The sequence below is a fragment of the Eutrigla gurnardus genome (assembly GCF_963514095.1).
Source record: "Eutrigla gurnardus genome assembly, chromosome: 3".
NCBI classification, from domain to species: domain Eukaryota; kingdom Metazoa; phylum Chordata; class Actinopteri; order Perciformes; family Triglidae; genus Eutrigla; species Eutrigla gurnardus.
Genome location: NC_139917.1, coordinates 31772699 through 31794286, shown reverse-complemented (window position 1 = coordinate 31794286; position 21588 = coordinate 31772699). Strand labels below are relative to the sequence as shown.

Below are 21588 nucleotides of genomic sequence, written 5' to 3'. Positions count from 1 at the left end.
GTTGTCTTGCGCTGGAAGGATCCCTGTTGTCTCGGCTGGACGCGTCGCGGCTCGCTGTCGGTAGGAATGTATTCTCTTGTTATATCTGAGATGATTAAAAACAAAATAAAAATGCACGGGATTCGCGGTGAGACGGGAGGGGGTATGAGGGTCTTGGATGTGGAAGCGCGGCTCCGCCGTGCCATGCGGGACACGCTGCTGGCTGCTGCTGCCACCATGGCACCGTCTCCTCCCCCGGCTCCGGCTCTCCGTGTGCTGCGGTCGATCCTCTCCAGCTGTGCGGACACACGGCGCCGGCATGCCCCCAACATCACTGATCGGTCGCTTTTGTTGGGGTTGGGGGTGAAGAGAAGGGAGCGGGACGCGCCGCGGACGGGGATCCGAGGCGAGGGATAGGGGGCCACTTTGGCGTCGCTTCGTTACGGGAAACGGAGAACGGAGCTCCAAGGACACGGAGAATGGAGACAGGGGGGCGCGTCCAGGGTGTTTCGGGTGATTGTAATTTTTTGTGTGATTTAAGTTTATTGTATTTAATTAGAGGAGGGACGGGGAGAGGGGGGTTCCCAGGCGAGACGGAGCTTTGTCCGCCGCCTAGATTCTTCTTTTTTTTTTAGCTTTAATTTGGCAAATTGGCCTCCTAGACAGACCGCCTCTCCCCACCCCCCTCCTTGCTCCCCCGTCTCATCCTCGCTGTTCTCGGGCACAACTCTCCGCCATCGCAGTCTCTTCCTGGACTCCCGTCCCTCCGTGCGTAACCTCCATCCCTCCGTCACCGCCGCCGTCCCCCATCACACCGGAGGCTCGTCCCTCCCCTCCCGAAGAGGCCTCCAGCTGTTGAAGGTTCATTGTCTGGTCAGGCTGCTCTAGACCTGCCTCATGGTCCACAGTCAGCATGACTTGCATCCACGTTGGGATGAGAGGGACTGCGTTAGAGCCGGTTTTCTATAGCACCTTTATTTTTGAAAGTTTCTTCATGTTACTGGAAACTAAAAACACATCAGAGTAAAAATAATAAAAGTATAATAACTGACTTTTATACACATTTTAACCCCCATATGACAAAAGAAACACCATAATAGTCACAGAGCTGCAACAATTAGTTGATTACATCAATTGACAGAAAATTAATCTGCAACTATTTTTGAGCTACTTCGATTCTTCTGGTCACGATTCAGAATCAAGTTTTGAACGAGTACCTGGTTCAGGATCTATTTCAGTCCTCTGTGAGCCAATATAGGCGGTGTGGCAAAGTATGGCATGAGAGCGCAAGATTGCATCATTTTGATTTTGTGGAAAAGTTATCCGATTTCTCAGAAAACAAAGTACTCAACAGCGTGGTGTATACGTTGTCTGCATCATAAACCTAAAGCCGTCCTTCTGGACTTCGCTGTCCGGGTGTTGGCTGAAAGTTTGCTAAAGTAGTGCATTGTGGGTGTTCCTCCTTCAAGTCCAGATGATGGTGCCCGATGTGATCCTGGGTATTCGTAGGGTTGCTGAAGTATTTGAAGTACTATGTTTACCCCGGGAAGATGTAACCTCCAGAATGCACCTCTGATCATGACGGGACTGGAGTTCTTGTTGCTCTGTTCGGCAGAGGGCTAGCGTTACCATCAGAGAGCTAGAGTTGGCATCAGAGGGCTAGCATTAGCATCAGAGAGTTAGCATTGGTATCAGAGAGCTAGCGCTGGCATCAGAGAGCTAGTGTTGGCATCAGAGGGCTAGCATTAGCATCAGAGAGTTAGCGTTGGTATCAGAGAGCTAGCGTTGGTATCAGAGAGCTAGCGTTGGTATCAGAGAGCTAGCGTTAGCAGTGGCTTGCCAGGCAGTAGCTAGCAGTAGATTTTTGGAAGTCATGAATGGATTTATGATCTTAGAAAATGAGAATCGTCTTGATTTGTTAAACAGTTCCTTGTTTGGATTGGCTGCTTGTTATTTATTATAAATTAATTTGGATTTTTAAGCCCGTTGTTTGGACCAAAACACGCAATTTGTAGGCGTCACCTTTATGCTTCAGGAAATCTGTGACAGCCTTTGTTTTTTTTTATGGATTATAAAAATAAATGTCCGATTCACCAGAAATACGACAACTTCTAGTTGCAGCAACGTTGCTACGGCATGCTATGCAATCATTGAAATAGCCTGCCCTGTTACATAACAAGCTCTGACAGGCACATGGGGTCGTCTTTACTTAGCATTCCTGTGCACACTACTAAAGGGCTCCGTGTAACGCACATGTATGACCGGAGGTTTGAAATGTTGTGTTCACCTGCAGTCTTGTTTACTAAAAGGACTAAATGGAATCTCCATCTGAACGTAACCCTTATCGGCATTTATTGGCCCACAGCCAGGTTGCCTCGCGGTGAACTGTGTTTATGAGCACAGAGACCTTTGGACCCACGTTGAACCGACACACAATAACTGATTGCAGGATTGTTGTTGCCGGCAACATCAATAAGGATCCGAGTGAGTGGCGTTCTGCGTGTAAATGTACTTAGTAATGCACCGCAGCGGCGTAGTCACTTAGAGGAATGCATGCGTGTTACTCAGGGTTCCTCCACCTTTTCCAAAGTCAAATTCAAGCACTTTCCAAGCATTTCAAGGTGCATTTCCATGCTTTTCCAGCCCCTTCCAGCTGTGGTAAACTCCATCTTTGTATCAATCCAATGGTCAGTATTCAGTCTACTTATTCTGTCACTTGTTCATCACATTAAATGAGATGTTATTGTCCTCTAAACAACCAACATGATGTTTGGAGACAGCTTTTTACAGAAGGACCACAAATGAAAGGAAAACTAATTCCACTAACAGATCCACAGAAATATAATCACCAACTATTTTCATCATCTGTTCATCATCAAAAGTCATTTTTCATAAAGAAATGTCAGAAAATGCTGTTTTCAGTCCCTCAGATATGGAGATCTTCTTTTCTCTGTTCTATCATAGATGTCATCACATACAACACACATTTCAAGACCTTTAGTCTACATCCAAGACCTTTTCAAACCTTGAAAACACCACACTCAAATTCAAGTATTCCCAGCACCCGTACGGACCCTGGTTACTAGAAGAGGACTTTCAAAAGCAGCTCTGATAACAAAGCGTCTGAACGGTACAGAACATAAATAAACCTACAGAATCTGGTTTTAGGGTTGAAGGAAATGTAAAGCTACTGGTCACATGATCTGTCCTTTCTTAGTGTTGTCGTCTTCTCTTCAGCACTACTTTGCATAACCGGTTATCAGTGATTATATGGTGGATCGCGATAAAAAAAGTGGATCATGGTTCATTTCCGTTATCGTGAATATCGTCACGAGTGACGTGAAGAAGCTGTTTAGCTTGCTATCATGGTAGAGATGTGAATGCAGGAAAAAACACAGGATGCAAAAACATATACATTTATTTCTTATGTAATTTTATTATTATAAGATGTGTTTCTTAACTAAATGTAGTGATTCCAGGATGGTTTAAGAGTTTGAATCCTATTTCGACGATTATTGGGATAATATGGTGAATTGCAATGATTTACTTTGGAAGGATGATGGTGACATGAAATTGTTGATATATATATTCCTCAGATAACTGTCGTGGGCAGAAAGAAGTGGTTCAGATATGACTTGTCAGCCTAGTGGATAATCAGCTGTTTTTTAGTTTTCTCAGCAGTATGCTTTGAAGGATTTATTGATGAAGCAGAGAATCACATTCTGAATAAAACACCTCAAACAATCTAAATAATAAATGTCTCACAGTGAATTTAAAGTCTGTCTCACACGCCTTCATCCTTCCGTTTAGATTATCAGGAGTTATGCACAGATATATTATGTAACAAGTCTGTGTTTGTGCCAGCATCGTCTGAGTGTTACATTATTGTTTGTAGTGAAGAGTGATGGCTGAAGAGATGAGACGAGCATTTATTCAAGTGCAGAAGTAAAAATAAAGTATACCTATGAAGAATACCATTAAAATACACATACTGTGGTACCCATGTCCAGTGATGTACTCTAACTACACGTGCAGTTCTGTATCGAGTGAAGGTGTCCCGATATATCACCGACGATTTATTTTAGTTTCTATAGAAATCGCAATAATAACGTGAATTGTTTTCAGCCAGGTTAATCGTAAAAATCTGATGTTATGAAATCTCTGAAAGTCATCAAAGTACAGTAGTAAAGAGTAACATGATGCATCTACTCAGTGCTGATACTTAGTGTTTCTCTCTATTATTATGATAAAGTTCGTAAAAAGGGCTGCAACGATTCATCACTTAGGTCCAAACCGTTAGCCTGGATTAATCCACAGATAATCGATGAATCGCTTTGCTTCTAGAATGCGATTGTTTCCTGGTTTCTCCTCGATGACCGTACTGTAGTGGGATATGAGATATGTTTGTACTACAGCATAATATTTGATTTTATTCCGTTTATATGAGCAAACACCCCACACAAAGCCACCGGATAGAAACTCCCAGAGTTTTCTCTCTCACATCCTCGGCTGCTGAAACTTCAGCAGAAAGACGCGAGAGCTGTAGATTCGTAGCTCGCTGGGATTATTCCATCGGTTCTACCCGTTTGTTATCTACTTCAAATCGCTGTATGTGTTTGACGAGTGCTTTTGTAAACAGCATGTTGGTCGCCTGCTTTCTCTTTTGCCAAATACCAGTTTTCCGCGTGGCATGCCAAGGCAGCGTCATAACCGCCCAGCCAATCCTCATTTCCTCATTCTTGTGTGCCTGAGGTCAACCAACAGCCAACGCATTATGACATTGTTCTCCAATCACTGATCCCGGGTCAGTGTGAGCTGCTTTCTTCTGGTTTTCTACAGGTACCGAACAGTAGGTCTGCATTGTTCTAGCTGTGTGTGTGTGTGTGTCTCGGTGTTGCTCCGTGTTTCATCATGTAACCGTCTGAAAGGAGTTGGTCTGATCAGGAGTTTGCAATGTGGCCTTTCGTCTCCGGTGAAGAAACGGGAGTTTTGGTTACACAAACATGAACCGACGCAGAGCGGATCTGCAGGCAGGAAGCTCTCCTGATTGGTGGAGTTTCCCCGTACTGGGTGGCGTTCACCCGTTGTGGGTGGAGTTCACGGTCTTGGGTGGAGTTCACCGTCGTGGTTGGAGTTGGAGCAGCAGCTCTTCAGAGGACAGAGTTAGCTGGGTTAAAGAGTAAAGGCCAGACGTATTCTGTGTCTGGCTTTTTGTCAAGAAATGCCACGGAAAAAGAAAAAGCAACAGTGAGTTTAGTGCATGAGTTGTTATGTGTGTGTGTTATTGTTCTGTGCCAAAGGGCGCTGCAGGGATGACGTAGGTTTAGTTAGCATCTCACTGCAGGGCTCCAGAGTGCGACCATTTTGGTGGCATATGCGACCAAAATTTTTATGAGTGCGACTGAAAAAAATTGTAGGTGGCACTGGTGCACCTAACGCTGCTCAGGTGAAAAAAAAAATCATAAGCGCAGCATCTCTTTGTGTTCTCCTGACGGTATCGTGGTCTAAACCAATAAGAGACAGAGCTCGGGCGGGTCCTTGCCTCTGATTGGCTGTGGTCCTTTTCACTGCTGTAAATTGTGTCAGTTCGAAAAATTCGAGCAAGCAGAGCAGGTACTCTGAGCGCTTCGACAATGAGCGCTGAGCACTTCGATTTTCTTTGAAAATGAAGAGAGGCAGAAAGCCTCGCCCCGAGACTAATTAAAAAGCCCAAAAATATGCCTTCAGACAGGACTGGTTGAAGCAATTTCCCTGGCTGATGTACGATAAACAAAGGGACTCAATGCACTGCATTTATTGTCGGGAGTGCGGTAAGAATTTGGCCGGTAATAGTGCGTTTGTGGAAGAGTTGTTGAGATCGAGACGTTGAAAAAGCGCAATATGTCCAAAAAGCATACTACATGCCTTGATAAGTGTGTTAATAAAGTGGCCCCTCATCCAGCTGCATTTCAGCGTCAGGCTGTTTCAATCACGTCCGCTGAGGAATCTGAAATTATTATAAAATTCAATGTTGCATACAATATTGCAAAGGAGGAGTTGCCGTTCACTAAATTTAAGTCCGAAATTATTCTGATGAAAAAAATGCCGACACACTAAAGAACAAGACAGCTGAGGTTGGAAACGCCACGTACACGTCATTCATGACTGACGGCGACACAGACGTCTCTATGAAGGCGTGCGTTATTGTCTACTGCTGCATTTTGCATAAAGGGAGGCCGGTCAACATGTTAATTGGACATGTCGAGGTGGAGCATGGACACGCACAGTGTTTGAAGGTCCACATTACAGCATGAGAGATCATTAATGGGAAATTGTATAGTAGCCTATTCCTAATATTATTATTAAAAATGAATAGCCTAAGTAAAAATATAAGTAGGCTAGGCTAAGATCACATAAACAGTTTTCCATTTGCAATCTAGTGACCTGTATGATCTTTTTATTGTGCCACAAAGCAAGCATTTACTGCGTTTGGGTATCAGTGTGCAGATTGGCTGGAGAAAACGGTTCCTCTGGGTGCTGATGGTGCTGCAGTTAACCTAGGCCATAAGGGGGTGTCATTATGTAAAAGGAGAGCGATAAAAAGGTGACTTTTTGCCGTTAAAGGCAACGCGATGAAAAATGTGGGTGCACCTAAATTTTGTGCTGGTGCACCTAAAAAAGGTTGCAACCAGTGCAACCAATGCAAAAAGTTAGTCTGGAGCCCTGCACTGGTACCCTCCATCAGATTTAGGTTTACTGTGGCAAACAAACATTTAAGATAATCTTTTTTTAGGCTTGAATCCAAAATGGCAGAAGGCTACAAACAAACTACACCAAGGTCACATGACTTCACATCACCACCAGAAAGGCGGACTAAATGGCATGATGACGTTTAGTCTCATTTAGCCACTAAACACATTTGCAAGAAATTTCATCAACGATATATCACGATATGTGACTGAAAAAGAAAAAATATGCATAAAAAATCAATTCCAAAACTTCGTACAATGTACAAATGAATAAACACTGTCCAGCTGGACACATTAAAGTGCATGAACATTAATAACATGTCTTATGTAAACCAGGACAGTGCTTTCTGATACTGAAAAGTCAGTAGCAACTTGTTTTATGTAAACTTGGGCCCGTTTTAGTTTAACAATAGCTAAACAAGATAAGAATAACATCAGAATTAAATGAAATATTGGGCACATTTCAGTATGCAACCAATTATGTGCAGAGTTATGTTCACCCATCCAGTACCTGGGAAGTCGGGCCTCATGCCCTCAGAGCTGGGTGAAAACCGCTTGGAGCTCACAGCAACGGGCAGGACACGGCTCCACGGATCCACACATGCGGACCCTCCGGCGGACGGTAAACATGCGCCGCCTGGAATCCTGCCCGTAAATAGGCAATCGAGCCCAGCCGAAAAGTGGGTCCTCATGCCCTCAATGCTGTGTGAAAAGCGCTTGAAGCTCACAACAGCACCGGCCAGCACACGGCCACGCTTATGCGGCGTTCACACCGGACGCGATAGACGCGAATACAATCACGTGAGACGTGTGTATCGCGCCGCTTGATCATTTTGGACTATTCGCTTCATTCGCGCCGCGTCTCATCGCGCCAGACGCTCCATTCGCGCCGCCTCCGCCTGAATCGCGTGTCATCGCGCCATTTACATTGATTTTCAATGTAAAGTCGCTGCTCAATTCGCGTCTATCGCGTCCGGTGTGAACGCCCCTTTAGACGCACCGACGGGAGTCTAAAAAAAACCCGTAGACCCAAAATATCGATATTTGCCGTCAGTGTATCGATTTATTTATTGCGACAGAGAGCACAACAATATATTGCAATATCGATTTTTTTTCTCACCCCTAGTCTGTATGTAGGTAAGTGGTGGTCGTCATGGTGACGTCACCCGTCGGTTTGTGGACTACCGTTTTAAAGCTTCCAGTTTTGGTATCTTGGCCCTAAAGCATCCCCTGTTTTCTGGTCTGGTGGACTCTAAATGGACCATAATGTACTAAATGAACATCATGCTGGATTGAAGAAGACTTGAAACTAGAGATTGAGACCATAAACTCATGTTTACAATGTTTACTGAGATAATACATCAAGAGAGAAGTAGGACCATTTTCTCATAGACTTCTATACAAGCAGAGAGGAGTCGCCCCCTGGTGGCCAGCAGGAAGAACTACAGTTTAAGCCCCTACACCATGGCTTCACTTCTCAAAACCTGAGGTTGCCTCCTGGTTTAAAGACTCGATCCTGCAGCACACCACATGAACACACTGTCGTTTATTTCCACTCCCACATGCATTGTCCTGCTGCCACCAATACTCACTAGAGCACCAAATGTGGATTAATTCACCGCTGAAAATAGTCCCCTACAAATGCACTGTTTATGTCAGTTTGAGTCTCTAACAAACTACAATGCCCACGTCTTTCATATGTTGTTGTAACCTGTTTGTTAAAAAGACTTAAAGCTCCAGTAAGGACCAATAGGCAGAGAAGTCACCAACTGGTTTTGTATTATTTGTTGACTATAAGAAATCAATAAAATAAGACTGTGTAGCAAAGAAGCAACACAGGCCCAAAAAATGAATGAAAATGACTTTGTCTTTCTCAACTCATACGGAACGTCTTAATTTCCTCCTTCAAAGCAGGTTGTGTCATTTTTTTAACAAATTGACATCAAAGTTGTTCTTTGAAGCATCGTGTGATAGTAACAACACGTAGCGCTGAAATGACTAATGCTACTCTCTGGTAATTATCCACATATTCATCTACAAATGTGACATGAGTTCTTTTCTGCTCTACAGATTAAATCCCAACCTTTATCTTGTGCTTAAAAGCTTCTGCGTTTGCTATTTTAAATGCTCATTGTTGGCAGGTCTTTCTCAGGAAATGACATGTCCTACATTTCAGGGAGCAGCTGCTTTTTTATGTTGCGTAAATAGATGCATCAAAAGAAGAAAGTAGCCGGCTAAATAAGCAACAATAACCACCATGAACAGACATAAAATACTGTAGCTCCAACATCTTTCATGTTTAACTTCATAAATGCAGAATTAAAAAAAGAAAATGCATCGCAGCAAACAAACCCAGATTCTATCTGTGAAGAGATTTCTGTCCAAAGGTTTAAAAACAGTGTTATTCTGGAGGAAGACACGTTGAAAACCTGCATTTTATCAGTTTTTTATAGCATCTCTTGTTGTGGCGGTCACAGATCGACTTCAAGAAAAACGAGATCTTAAACTACATCCTCACACATCTCCACGCTTTGATGTTTCCGTTTGTGCTATTATTGCTGTGTAATTGTGCCCCCCCAATGTTCCCCTCCAGACTCCAGGAGGCTGAGAGCTGCAGGGCTGCGACATGTGAAAGGAGCTCCGCCCCTTGACCCTCTCAACCTTTGGTAAGCATCATCTCCTGCTCTTCCCTTCCATCTTTCTAATGAAATCCTCCCTCTCCTCCTCGTCGAAGTCTCAGATCTGAACTCACTTTGTTTTTTCTCCGTTGTGCAGCAGAACTCACTTGAACCGACGCCGTGACCGCGACCTGACACCCTCCTGCCTCGGGCATGCCTCAGGTAAAGTAGGAACGCCGCAGCGTGATAATCTCCGCGCTCTCATTCCCGTTGGATTTCTAGCTCACTCGTGTGCATTTTTTTTCTTCCTTCGCAGCCGGGTATGAATGGGATGGAGCCTGCGTTTGGCGAGGCCTACGGGGGACACAGGGGTCTGCTGAGCCCCTACCCTCTGGCCATGTCGCCACAAGGGGGCAGGACTGAGTACGACCAGGTAAGACAAGCAAACGGAGAGAGCCAGAGTGACTCATGTTTGTTTGAGGACAGTGAAGTACGCTTTAAAGAGTCAGTGAGGGGGCTTTTATATGCAAATGAACGTTATATTGAAGCCCTTGTCCCATCAATGCTGACTAAGCCTATCGCTGCCTGGGAAAGCTCTCTGGGGGCCCAGTCGATGCCCTGCTGCAGTCCGCTGCAGTCCACCTGGCCTCTCAGGTGTGAACCAGTCTGAGGGCCAGGTGGGAGAAACTCAACTAAGCTGATCGTTGGATTGTTTTGATAAAAGACATTTTTCCAGGTTTTCCCATGTCTGATGGTCATGTTATACAGGTGATTCTGTCTGAACATCACAGGCTCCAGTCTCCTCCTTCGTGTTGAAGCGCCGTTTGTGAAGATAATTAAATTACCGAATGTTAAAAAGATATTAAACATTTTTACGAGCTTTCCTGTGAAGAAGATCACACGACTGTTCCACAGATTATCATTGTACAGCTCTGGTAGTTTGCCAATCACTAAAATGCCACCTGGAAGGATTTAATTACAGGGTATTTAATTACTGACCTGATGTGTGACACAGGAGCAATGTTGAAACTACAATCTGTCATATTTAAGGATCTCTCTGTACCCTTTCAGAGCGTGCTCCTCATGCTGGGCTCCCCGGCATCGCCAAGGAAACGGCCCTTTGAGTTGCTAAGCGACCTGGTGGACGATGGCGGCTTCGGGGAGGACCTGCACCCGGAGCGCTGGGACGTGTCGGCGCTGGACGAGATGGCTCGCTACACCAAGCTTGGGCTCGGGGTGGGAGGGGAGCTGCTGGCCTGCTCGGAGGAGGCAGTCCTGATGGGCCGCTGGGGGAGGAGTCGGGAGGAGCAGGAGGAGGAGGAGGAGGAGGAGAGGAGGAGGAGGAGCAGACACATGGCACCTCCCGTCGTCCAGGAAGTCCAGGCCACTGCAGCAGGTCGGGAGGAGGGGCGTAGCTCTGTCGCCACGACAACAGAGGGGGCGTTGTGCGTTGCAGGAAGAGCAGCCGGAGGAGGACAGGAGGGAGGGCCGTCAAGGGGGCGCACGGTGGAGGTGTATCAGGTGGCACAGGAGGAGGAGGAGGAGGCGGCGGCAGGCTTGGCTCTGGAGCACTGCAGCGAGGAGCACAACTACTCCCTGAACCAGGGAGAGGAGCTGGGGGCGGGGCCCGCTAACAACTCCCAGACAGAGGGGGTGGGGCAAACGAAGCAGGAGGTCCGGGGCCGGGAGGAGAGCCAGGCCAAGACTGAGATAGATCTGGAAGAAGAGGAGGAGGAACAGGAGCAGGACGAGGAGGAGGAGGATGAGGAAGAAGAGGACGAGGAGGATGAGGAGGGAGCGGAGGAGACGCCGGTGGAAGCGGAACTCTCCAGCTCCTCAGAAACCGAATGTGGTGAGTTCTGCTTTCGTTTTTTTCTTGTCTGTGTGCCGTGTGGCGGGGACATCGCAGCTCATCACGCCGCTGCCAGCAGCCCATCTGCCCACACGGAAACCAGCACCAGCTGTCCCGGGTCCAGATGAGACCTCAGACCGCCTGGTGCAAGAGGCACATTCAATACCAAGAGTTGCGGGTGTGATTCCCGGACAGCACGCTCCAGTTTTCACTGTTATGAAGTGGCTTTGAGGGTTGGAGTCCCTTCATGTGTTCGTTCAGACACCGTATCTGTGAGCCGGCTCGTCGTCCAACGTGTTGAACAGGGTCTGAAAGCCGCTACAGATTGTTAAACAACCATTAACAGCAGAACGGGAGTTTGAAGCAGCTTCAAAAGCAAACACGCCAAATACTGACTGCAGCGTTCAGCCGGCGCCTCATTATTTCTTTACACATCGCTCTCTCTCTCACACAGATCGCTTGTCGGCACACAGCAGAACTGAAACAACAACAACACGGTTAAACCTGCAACCAAGTGATTTTTTCTTCTTCTTTTTTTAAGTAAAAATAGCAAATGAGGATGACAGCTAAACAAACAGTCACGCGTGGTAACGGTGTCATGTAAAGAGCAGATTAATGTGGCTTTGAGGTGTTTCTGCTGCCTGTACTACTACACTCAATGGGCCCTAGTTTCGTAGACCAGGCGCAGTCAGCTTTCAGCGCACCTGCGCCGCGCCGACGGGGTGTTTCCGCCTGGACTTTGCAAGTTTCGTGCACCGCGCAGGCTCGCGCAGGCACACCTCCCGTCACTCCCACCAGCGCAAGTGGGAAAGAGGGAGGAGAAGAAGGCGTGAGTGGGAGACGAGGAGGAGACGAGGCGTGGACTGGGATTAACACAGCCGATTCAGATCTTCACCAATCAAATGAGCTCCTCTCCTCTCCTTTAATGCGTTAGGGGAGGTTCAGTGCAAGTTCCGTCACTTGACAACCCGATGACAGAAGCAGCGCCGCCGCTCCCACCACGCTCATCACGCGCTGTGCGTGCGTATCATAATAATAACAATGCCCATATTATAAAAAACAGGAGAGAGAGAGGGAGATGTTTTGGTCCGAGAGGCTGAGTTTCCGTTACGCGTGCCATCCGCCTTTGATCTGACGTCAGATGTGACGGGACAATCTATATAGATATAAATTCACGTGTTGATTCAATTAGTTGCATTAAATAGTGTTTGTTGTGATTATTTATTGCATGTAAATGTGCCTGGAACTGTGGAAACCTGCCTGTGAGGTCTCGGTGACGTGTGCGCACTGCGCGCCGGTCCGCCAAACTTCCACTCCGCCAGCTGTGATTCGCATTGAATCAATGGACTTTATTTACGCCTTGCGCCGAAAGTAGACCAGGTTGGAGCTGGCGAGCTTTCAGCGCAGTCTCGGCGAGGCTTTTTGCCACCAAACTGCCAAACTGACCGTGCGCAAGGCTGCGCGGGTCGAAACTTGCATTACGCCGGCTCCGCCACCCTGCGCTGCCCTGCGCTGCGCTACGAAACTAGGGCCCAAAGGGTCTAAATTTTACTTTTTGGCAAATAATTCTCCAGCAGAATTGATCGCAAAATCATGACTCAGCCTCAAGGCTGCACAGGTCGTTGAGTTCGAGCTGAAACATTTCAGGATTATCAGAGTAACAGTTCACTTTATCAAATATTTAATTATCAAAACACGCTCACAACTCTTAAAACAGTAAAACATATTGGAATCACTTCATGTTATTAAGAAACATATTTCTATCCTGTCACAGATGAGACATGCTTTTAGTGAAGATGATGATCATGAATAATATAATTATAGTTGTATTTATTATTCTCATTCACTTCTCTACCATGAATTTTTCAAGTCACCAATGATATTGACGATTATCCCCATAATGGAAATTCACCACAATCATTTATTGTGATTTATTTAATAATAAAATCCTACATCTGATCGCACCAGAGTTGGATGTCATGATATTATTGATTTAAATCGGTCAGTTCTAGTCGATGTTTGCACGCGTCATATTTTGTCTTCCAGGAAGAATAAAAAATTGGATTTTGATACAGAAAATACAAAAGGATTTCAACATTTGTTGTTAAATATGTGAAAAATATGACAAAAAGGCTTCAGCTTTAAATGTTTTATTTAGAACATATTTAGAAATGTTTCCACGATTTGTACATTTGTTGGACGATATATTTCCCCAGAAATAATTCTAATAAACGATATTGTCTGACGTCATATTTTTATGGGTCGGTGAGAATTTACGCCTGGGTAGTCTTTAAGTATGAACATATCAGAATTGACATATTTCAATACGTTTGATCTAATAAATAGCCTTTTGTGTGAAATATAACTGCAGGCGCTACCACTCGACAGCTCGTCCTATTTTCAGACATCATATGAAGAATGGGGGCGGTGCACGCTGCCGTTATCATTTAATTACAAAGATAATAAGGTTAAAAATAATTGAATATGCTGAAAATAGATTTTTATGTTCATTTATAATTCATTTATGCTACCAGGTAGAGTGCACTCGTGACAGATTTATTTCATAGAGAGATGCAGATTGTAATTCCTCCCATCAACCGATCGACTGGTGGAAACATTTATAACATTTATAAATTAGAAAGATTTGGACGCTAACCAGCCATGTAGGCTTTTTGTTTCACCATTCTGTCTCAAATCCGTTTCACGTCCTCCAACTTTAAAGAAGTATAATCATTATTTTTAGCCATCTTTTCCAAAGTCAAATTCAAGCACTTTCCAAGCATTTCCAGGTGCATCTCCATGCTTTTCCAGCCCCTTCCAGCTGTGGTAAACTCCATCTTTGTACCAATCCAATGGTCAGTATTCAGTCTACTTATTATGTCACTTGTTCATCACATTAAATGAGATGTTATTGTCCTCTAAACAACCAACATGATGTTTGGAGACAGCTTTTTACAGAAGGACCACAAATGAAAGGAAAACTAATTCCACTAACAGATCCACAGAAATATAATCACCAACTATTTTCATCATCTGTTCATCATCAAAAGTCATTTTTCATAAAGAAATGTCAGAAAATGCTGTTTTCAGTCCCTCAGATATGGAGATCTTCTTTCCTCTGTTCTATTATAGATGTCATCACATACAACACACATTTCAAGACCTTTAGTCTACATCCAAGCACTTTTCAAACCTTGAAAACGCTGCTAAAATTCAAGTGTTTTCAAGGATTTCCAGCACCGTGCCGACACTATTTAAAGAAGTATAATCATGGGGAGTTTCCGTTTAACTGAATTATTATTTAAGTTCTTGAGCTAATCAGCATACAGGCAACACAACACCTCCAGACGGAGTGGAGCGGCTTGGATGTTGGAGGTGACTCCCTGTCCAGACTAACAGGACGTGGAACATAAACACGTGTTAGATAACTCGGCATGTAAACCTTCACCTCAGATTAGCATCTTTTTTCCCAGGCCCTCTGCCTCTCCCACCGTCCCGCCGCTACACAAACACAAAATCTCAGGCCTCTCGCTGCGAGGTGATGACGAGGTCGCTTGGCCCCCGGGGGTCGTGTTTCCACGGTGGCCAGACGCCATTGTTGCTCTGCATTGTCGTGGCATTGTGTGTGTGAGGATCGGTGTGTGTGAGGATCAGTGTGTGTGAGGATCAGTGTGTGTGAGGATCGGTGTGTGTGAGGAGTGGTGTGTGTTTCATATACAAGCGTCTATAAAACAAAAAGGGAGTGAGTGAAGGAGGTGAGGGAGAGAGTACAGACGATGGTGCTATCTGCAGACAGGACCAGACGACATGATGTTATATAAACCATCTGTATCTGTGTGTGTGTGTGTGTGTGTGTGTGTGTGTGTGTGTGTGTGTGTGTGTGTTTGTGTGTGTGTGTGTGTGTGACAGATGCCCGTACTAATGGCTAGGATAGGACTTCACGGTTATTAACTTTCAGTGTGATTTAAACGTTCTTTGCAGCGCGTTTGAAATGATTTTTTTAACTTTTTAACTGGTGTGTTTGATGAAGCGTGTTCTGCCGGTGCAGCGCTCCACGTTGTTTATTATTTATGACGCCATTATGCACAGATCTGCACGCCCGAGGCTCTCCGCGACGCTCCACATGCTCGTGTAGGTGTCTGCCTCTACAAAACGCCACACAGCTGACGGTCGGCTTGTGTGGCGAGGACGTACAGCGTTGGTGGATTCGGAGTTCCCAGCGTGATTTCATACCAGGCAACGCTTAATACCCGTCATTTACGACCGGGCGCTCATATTAACTGGCAGGGGCGTTCCTCTCCTATTAATTAAATATCTTATCTAGAGCCGTCAGTGTTGTGAGATTCTGTTTTCTTCATGATATATTAATAAAACGGAGTATTGATTGGATCACAGCATCGATGCTTCTCTTCTGGATTATGTCGTTCAGCTCTTTCTTTGACCATAAAAACGGAGAGAGGCTGAATGTTTGTTTTTCTAAATGCTGTTTCTAGCTAATCTAATTCTGACTTCTCCTGTCTTGAACACATCTTGTGTGCCTCAGTGTGTACTGTAGTAGAGCTCAGCCTCCCCGTTAAACCTCTGTTCATGTTGAAACGGAGTAAAAACACTCTAGACACCATCTGCATTGATATAATAATAATAATAATAATAATAATAATAATAATAATAATAATACATAGGTATTATATAGCTGCATTTGTATCGATGCGTAAATTAAAAAATGCACTCTTGTTTCCCTTCAGAGGTGGAGGCGGAGCCGGCCAGGCAGCCCGGCGAGCGCCCATCGAAGCGCCGCTGTTTCTGGGAGTACCGGCGCGCTCGGGAGACGGCCACGAAGAAGAAGCTCGGCGGGGACGTCCACTGGTCTCTGTCCTGGAGCTCCAGCACTCTGCCCAGCACACTGTACCGCCGAGAGGGTGAGAACGGCAACCCATGAACGATGTCATCATCAGATACTCTGATGAGCTGGTTAATCAGAAAGATAATTAATAGGCTGTCGGCTGAAGCCTCCAATCACGTAGCTGGAGATGAACGTACGCCGAACGAGGAGACATTAAACCGGGATTCACACTGCAGCTGAAAGTGTCCCATTTCTTTCCTCTCATGTGACATGAATGGGATCGGGGCCCTCAGGCATGTGCCCTACATACAACTTTCATGTCACAATCTGAATTTTTCAACGTTTCCCTGCTAAGTGAATCAGCTGTGCAGCAGTTTGGCTGCCTTTGTTCTTCAGAGGAATCCAATATGATATGAGGCATTAATGCACAATTCAATAGCATCTACTGCCTCAAAGATTTACATATAGATTTACATATATCCATCTCGTATGTATATATATATATATATATATATATATATAGAGAGAGAGAGAGAGAGAGAGAGAGAGAGAGAATCTGGAAAATGTCTAGAAATTAGTAAAGTACCACAAAATGCCGAATAAGTCAGTAAGAAAGAGTTTAAGCTGTAAGACAAAAACCCTGTGGTAGCGAACTGTCAATCAGCAGGTAAGCCCCGCCCCTAAAGCATCCCCCGCTTTCTGGTCTGGTGGACTCTAAATGGACCATAATGTACTAAATGAACATCATGCTGGATTGAAGAAGACTTGAAACTAGAGATTGAGACCATAAACTCATGTTTACAATGTTTACTGAGATAATACATCAAGAGAGAAGTAGGACCATTTTCTCATAGACTTCTATACAACCAGAGAGGAGTCGCCCCCTGGTGGCCAGCAGAGAGAAGTAGGACCATTTTCTCATAGACTTCTATACAACCAGAGAGGAGTCGCCCCCTGGTGGCCAGCAGAGAGAAGTAGGACCATTTTCTCATAGACTTCTATACAACCAGAGAGGAGTTGCCCCCTGGTGGCCAGCAGAGAGAAGTAGGACCATTTTCTCATAGACTTCTATACAACCAGAGAGGAGTCGCCCCCTGGTGGCCAGCAGAGAGAAGTAGGACCATTTTCTCATAGACTTCTATACAACCAGAGAGGAGTCGCCCCCTGGTGGCCAGCAGAGAGAAGTAGGACCATTTTCTCATAGACTTCTATACAACCAGAGAGGAGTCGCCCCCTGGTGGCCAGCAGAGAGAAGTAGGACCATTTTCTCATAGACTTCTATACAACCAGAGAGGAGTCGCCCCCTGGTGGCCAGCAGAGAGAAGTAGGACCATTTTCTCATAGACTTCTATACAACCAGAGAGGAGTCGCCCCCTGGTGGCCAGCAGAGAAAAGTAGGACCATTTTCTCATAGACTTCTATACTACCAGAGAGGAGTCGCCCCCTGGTGGCCAGCAGAGAGAAGTAGGACCATTTTCTCATAGACTTCTATACTACCAGAGAGGAGTCGCCCCCTGGTGGCCAGCAGAGAGAATGACCATTTCAGCCTTGGCTTCACATTTCTTATTCCATAATACGGATTTCTGGGTGAGAAAGCATAATTTGGAATCGTGACAAAGATCTGGGAAACGTTTTGCTGCACAGCAAACGTTTGGTTAACGGGTGTTGATTGAGGATTTCTCCAGACAAGAAAGAGAATTAATTATTTTGTCCTTCGTCAAGGTAAAAAAGGGCGGCGCAAAGCTCGCAAGACGGATGCCAGCGACCTAACGCCGAACCCCCAGAAGCTCCACAACATCGGGGAGCAGCTGCAGAAGCTCAACGCCGCCATCGACGGCATGGGCCCGGTCAACGACCTGCCCGCCGTGGCCCGGGCCCGGTCCCGGAAGGAGAAGAACAAGCTGGCCTCCAGGTACCAGACTCCACTTACTGCACCTCCTACACCCTCTGTACCAAGTCAGAGCCCGGGAGGCTTTCCGTATTGATTCGTAAGGCACGAGTGGGCATTTTGGTTTGGTTTGTACATTCATTTTCAGGAAAATAGAAATAGGAAAAGAATCCTGCAGACCTCTGTGGTTTGGTATCTGCAGTCTTCAAAATTGGCTTTCAAATATGTGATGCATTTAAGTCGTTGACCTTCTAAAGTTTTCTGGAGGACATGGAATGAGAAGAATGCATTGATCCAATCTTAGTGGAATTGAAGCATTTGACTGGATGGAAGAAGAAAAAAGATAGTAATTTCATTTTTATTTAAGTAGTAAGTGTCTGGAAGCATCTGATTTGAACTCTCCCCCGGTGGAACAGTGTTCCGTACTGAAGATGACCTTTACAACACAGCCTCACGGGAAAACACTATATATATGTATATATATATGTATATATATATATACATATATATACACATATATACATACACACACAACGCAGATTATTTGAAAATGTAGGTCATGGGTGTATTTCTGTGTTGATTGGTCCTCGTTTTTAATGAGTTTAGCTTGGACATGAGCAGGATGCAATTAATGAAGGAAAGATGGAGGGAAGCAGAGGAAAACAAGAAAGGAGATGAGACGGAGGAGGCAGGATGAAAGGCTGAATGGGAGGAAATCAGGGCAGGATTGAGGAGGCAGACGAGCAGCGAGATGGGGAGAGGAAGGTCGTAGAGAGTTCATCTCTGGAGAGAGAGAGAGAGAATTCGGAGGACAGTTTCACAGGCAGATTGGAGAGGAGAGGGACTCTTATTATTGCAAACATTAAAATGCGACGCAGATAGGAAGTTGATGGAAAAGAATGAGAGCAGATTACGGTTAAAAGTCAACGCGTGCTTCAGTCACACTGCAATGCGACTCCCGAGTTCACGTTTTAAATTTCATATGCAGGAATTTCTTCTGCGGAGGGATTCATATCTTTTTTTCTTTTTTTTTGCCGCGTCATTCTTGCGGCTGCCTGAGAAGAGGTCAGAGTTAGCGGCGTGATTATCGCCCTCCAGCTGTAGTGTACTAAGTTGTTAGCGGTGGCGGCTGCAGCTCAGTGGAAAGATCGCGGCCCGGCCCAGCCGACCGGGAGACTTCCAGGAGTACGATTACTTTCTCACTAGGAGGAACGTGAGGAGATTTATATGAATGTGATCGGTGGAAACTGTTAGCAGAACTCCATCAAAGGTGTCTCAGGCAGCTCAAAAGCTATTTCTATAGAGAGCTGGGTTGATTTTCCCATAGATGTTGTGGAAATCCCAAGACACCACCAAGAAACACTATCAGCAAAGACTTAATCAAGCCTACGGAACAAACTAATAGATCATGCGTTTGTATTAGATTACATTCCCCCCTGTATTGAACTCGGACAGACGAATTCTCGTGTCCGTTTCTTTATTTTGTTCTGGACTCACTACACTCGTGGGATTTACTGACCTTGAGAGCAGTCGCTTCACCGGGAGGAAATCCTGCAGCATCCTTCAGCACCGGCGCCGCTCTGATGGTCACAGACGAGCTCCGAGGTCTCCGGTGATCTGTTGACATCTGTAGTGAGAGGGCCAAACATTAATATTAATATTTTTAATAATCCACCAGGTTAGAGAGTTCCATCTTTGTACAATTTGCAGCGTTAGTTCTGTGAAAATCCCTTTCGTAACCAAGTAAAACTGAAGAATTTGGAATCTAAATGAATCGATACTGAATAGAAACCAAGGAAATCCCTAGTGTAACTGTATTTACACAACGTACACTATGTAGGGCTGAAGAGATGCTGTGTGGGTTGCAGACAGTGTTCGGTTCATGGTGGTAGAAATACGAGAAAGCTGTTCGCCTGAATGAACAGCATTATCTTCCTTCGGCTCCACCTGTTTCTCAGTCGCACAAACGAGTGTTGTGTTGCCACCTGTTGGCGTTAAAGCGGCAAACGAGCCTCTATTCCCCAACGTGTCTGAAGTTAATGAATCCGAGCGCCGGTCAGAGAGCTCCCGATTGAATCGTCAATTCTGTTTAATCTGTTTTACAACTTCCTCCCTTTGCAACATTATCCACATGGCAGTGAAGCTGCTGTGCATCTGTCCCTGCTGACACAGGTAGTTTCCTCTCATCGTGTTGCCAGGTTTGATCTCAGAAGTAGGTAAAGCCATTTTCCAAAAACCTCACAACTACTGGAAGACTTAATTTGGTGGATGTTTTTCCTACCCTTCCAGGCAGCCATTGATTCTGGTAGCCTCTCACCAGGGTGGGAATTTCACGACGGCAACGACGGCCAGTGTGAGTGAGAGAGAGCGGCTGTGCACTGTTTCAGCCTCTCTCTCTCAGGGCAGCAACTAAAACTCTACAACGAAAATCTGGTGTGTGTGTTTATGGCCTTGTGGGGAAACATTTACACGTTTAAAAAAAAACTGCGGTACGTGTTGGGAGCATCCCAGCAATGATTAAGAACAGATGAATGGTTGTACGATGGTTCACATCGGCCCCCAAACCGACGGGGACCGTGGTACAAGTTCACCGAGGAAGAATCCAACATTTCGACATGCAGAGAAACACAGTGTATTCTGTCCAACGCCACTGGCCTGCAAGTGTTTTGTTTCCTTAAGTTTCATTTAGCTGACTCACAGCCGCAAGAATAGAGCAATTCTCTTCACGCTGCAGAGAATAGTCCCCGTGGGAGCCATCCATATTTAACATGCATTGATTCATTCATTTCTCTGCTGCCTTCCCCCCCCAACACCAAATACTCTGAAACCATGGCTGTATCCCTTCAGAGTCGTTGTATGAAATGGTAGTGGAGAGGAGAGGAGAGTGGGGGGGTGGTTCCAGTCAGAGTTTGGAAATAAATCCTCCACTCATCGCTCTCCAGCTGCTCTCAGTGTGAACCAGCAGACAGTAACAGGGCCATGTGGAGAACGGGAATACTAGACCAGAGTCTGCCGTTCCAGAGGATGATGACGCTCTCTCTCTCTCTCTCTCTCTCCCCCCCCCCCCCCCCAGGGCCTGCCGGCTGAAGAAGAAGGCCCAGCACGAAGCCAACAAGATCAAGCTGTGGGGGCTCAACCAGGAGTACGGTCAGTAACCACACGCCGGACACGTACCTCCACATCTGACTTCCTGTTACCTCCACCCACACGAGGACATTTCTGCAAGGAGAACGTTGTACATGGCATTATTTAATTGCTTCTTATCTAATCAGTTGCATTTCAGAAATACAACTGATTAGATAAAGTTTGGAGGTATTTATTGTGAGCAGGTAGTGACGCAGTAAAAGCTGTCTCCAAACATCATGTTGGTTGTTTAGAGGACAATAACATCTCATTTAATGTGATCAACAAGTGACATAATAAGTAGACTGAATACTGACCATTGGATTGATACAAATATGGAGTTTACCACAGCTGGAAGGGGCTGGAAAAGCATGGAAATGCACCTGGAAATGCTTGAAAAGTACTTGAATTTGACTTTGGAAAAAGGTGTAGGATCCCTGTGTGTAAAAGAAGAAGGAGATCGGGCATCAGACTGGTTCTGTATTTAAAAATCACACACAACAGGAAGTTTAAATCTAGAAGACTTTGCAGCGTTCAGATGTATCGTCCAGGCTTTT

At 45.4% G+C, this 21588-nt stretch overlaps 1 protein-coding gene across 4 annotated transcripts in view; it reads left to right on the top strand.

The window, feature by feature from the left end:
• The window catches only part of LOC311011245 (uncharacterized protein), a 35872-nt gene that overhangs the window by 2287 nt on the left and 11997 nt on the right, over positions 1 to 21588 (top strand). For 3 of the 4 annotated variants that reach the window (XM_084006076.1, XM_084006075.1, XM_084006074.1), the window contains exons 2-8: positions 9301 to 9373; positions 9483 to 9547; positions 9642 to 9758; positions 10397 to 11177; positions 15923 to 16096; positions 17743 to 17932; positions 20982 to 21055. In XM_084006076.1, coding sequence (XP_083862202.1) covers positions 9539 to 9547; positions 9642 to 9758; positions 10397 to 11177; positions 15923 to 16096; positions 17743 to 17932; positions 20982 to 21055 — 1345 coding nt within the window. In that variant the 5' untranslated portion in view covers positions 9301 to 9373; positions 9483 to 9538. Of the gene's footprint in view, positions 1 to 9300; positions 9374 to 9475; positions 9548 to 9641; positions 9759 to 10396; positions 11178 to 15922; positions 16097 to 17742; positions 17933 to 20981; positions 21056 to 21588 lie in introns of all 4 variants that reach the window. The other variant, XM_084006077.1, reaches the window with a different exon arrangement.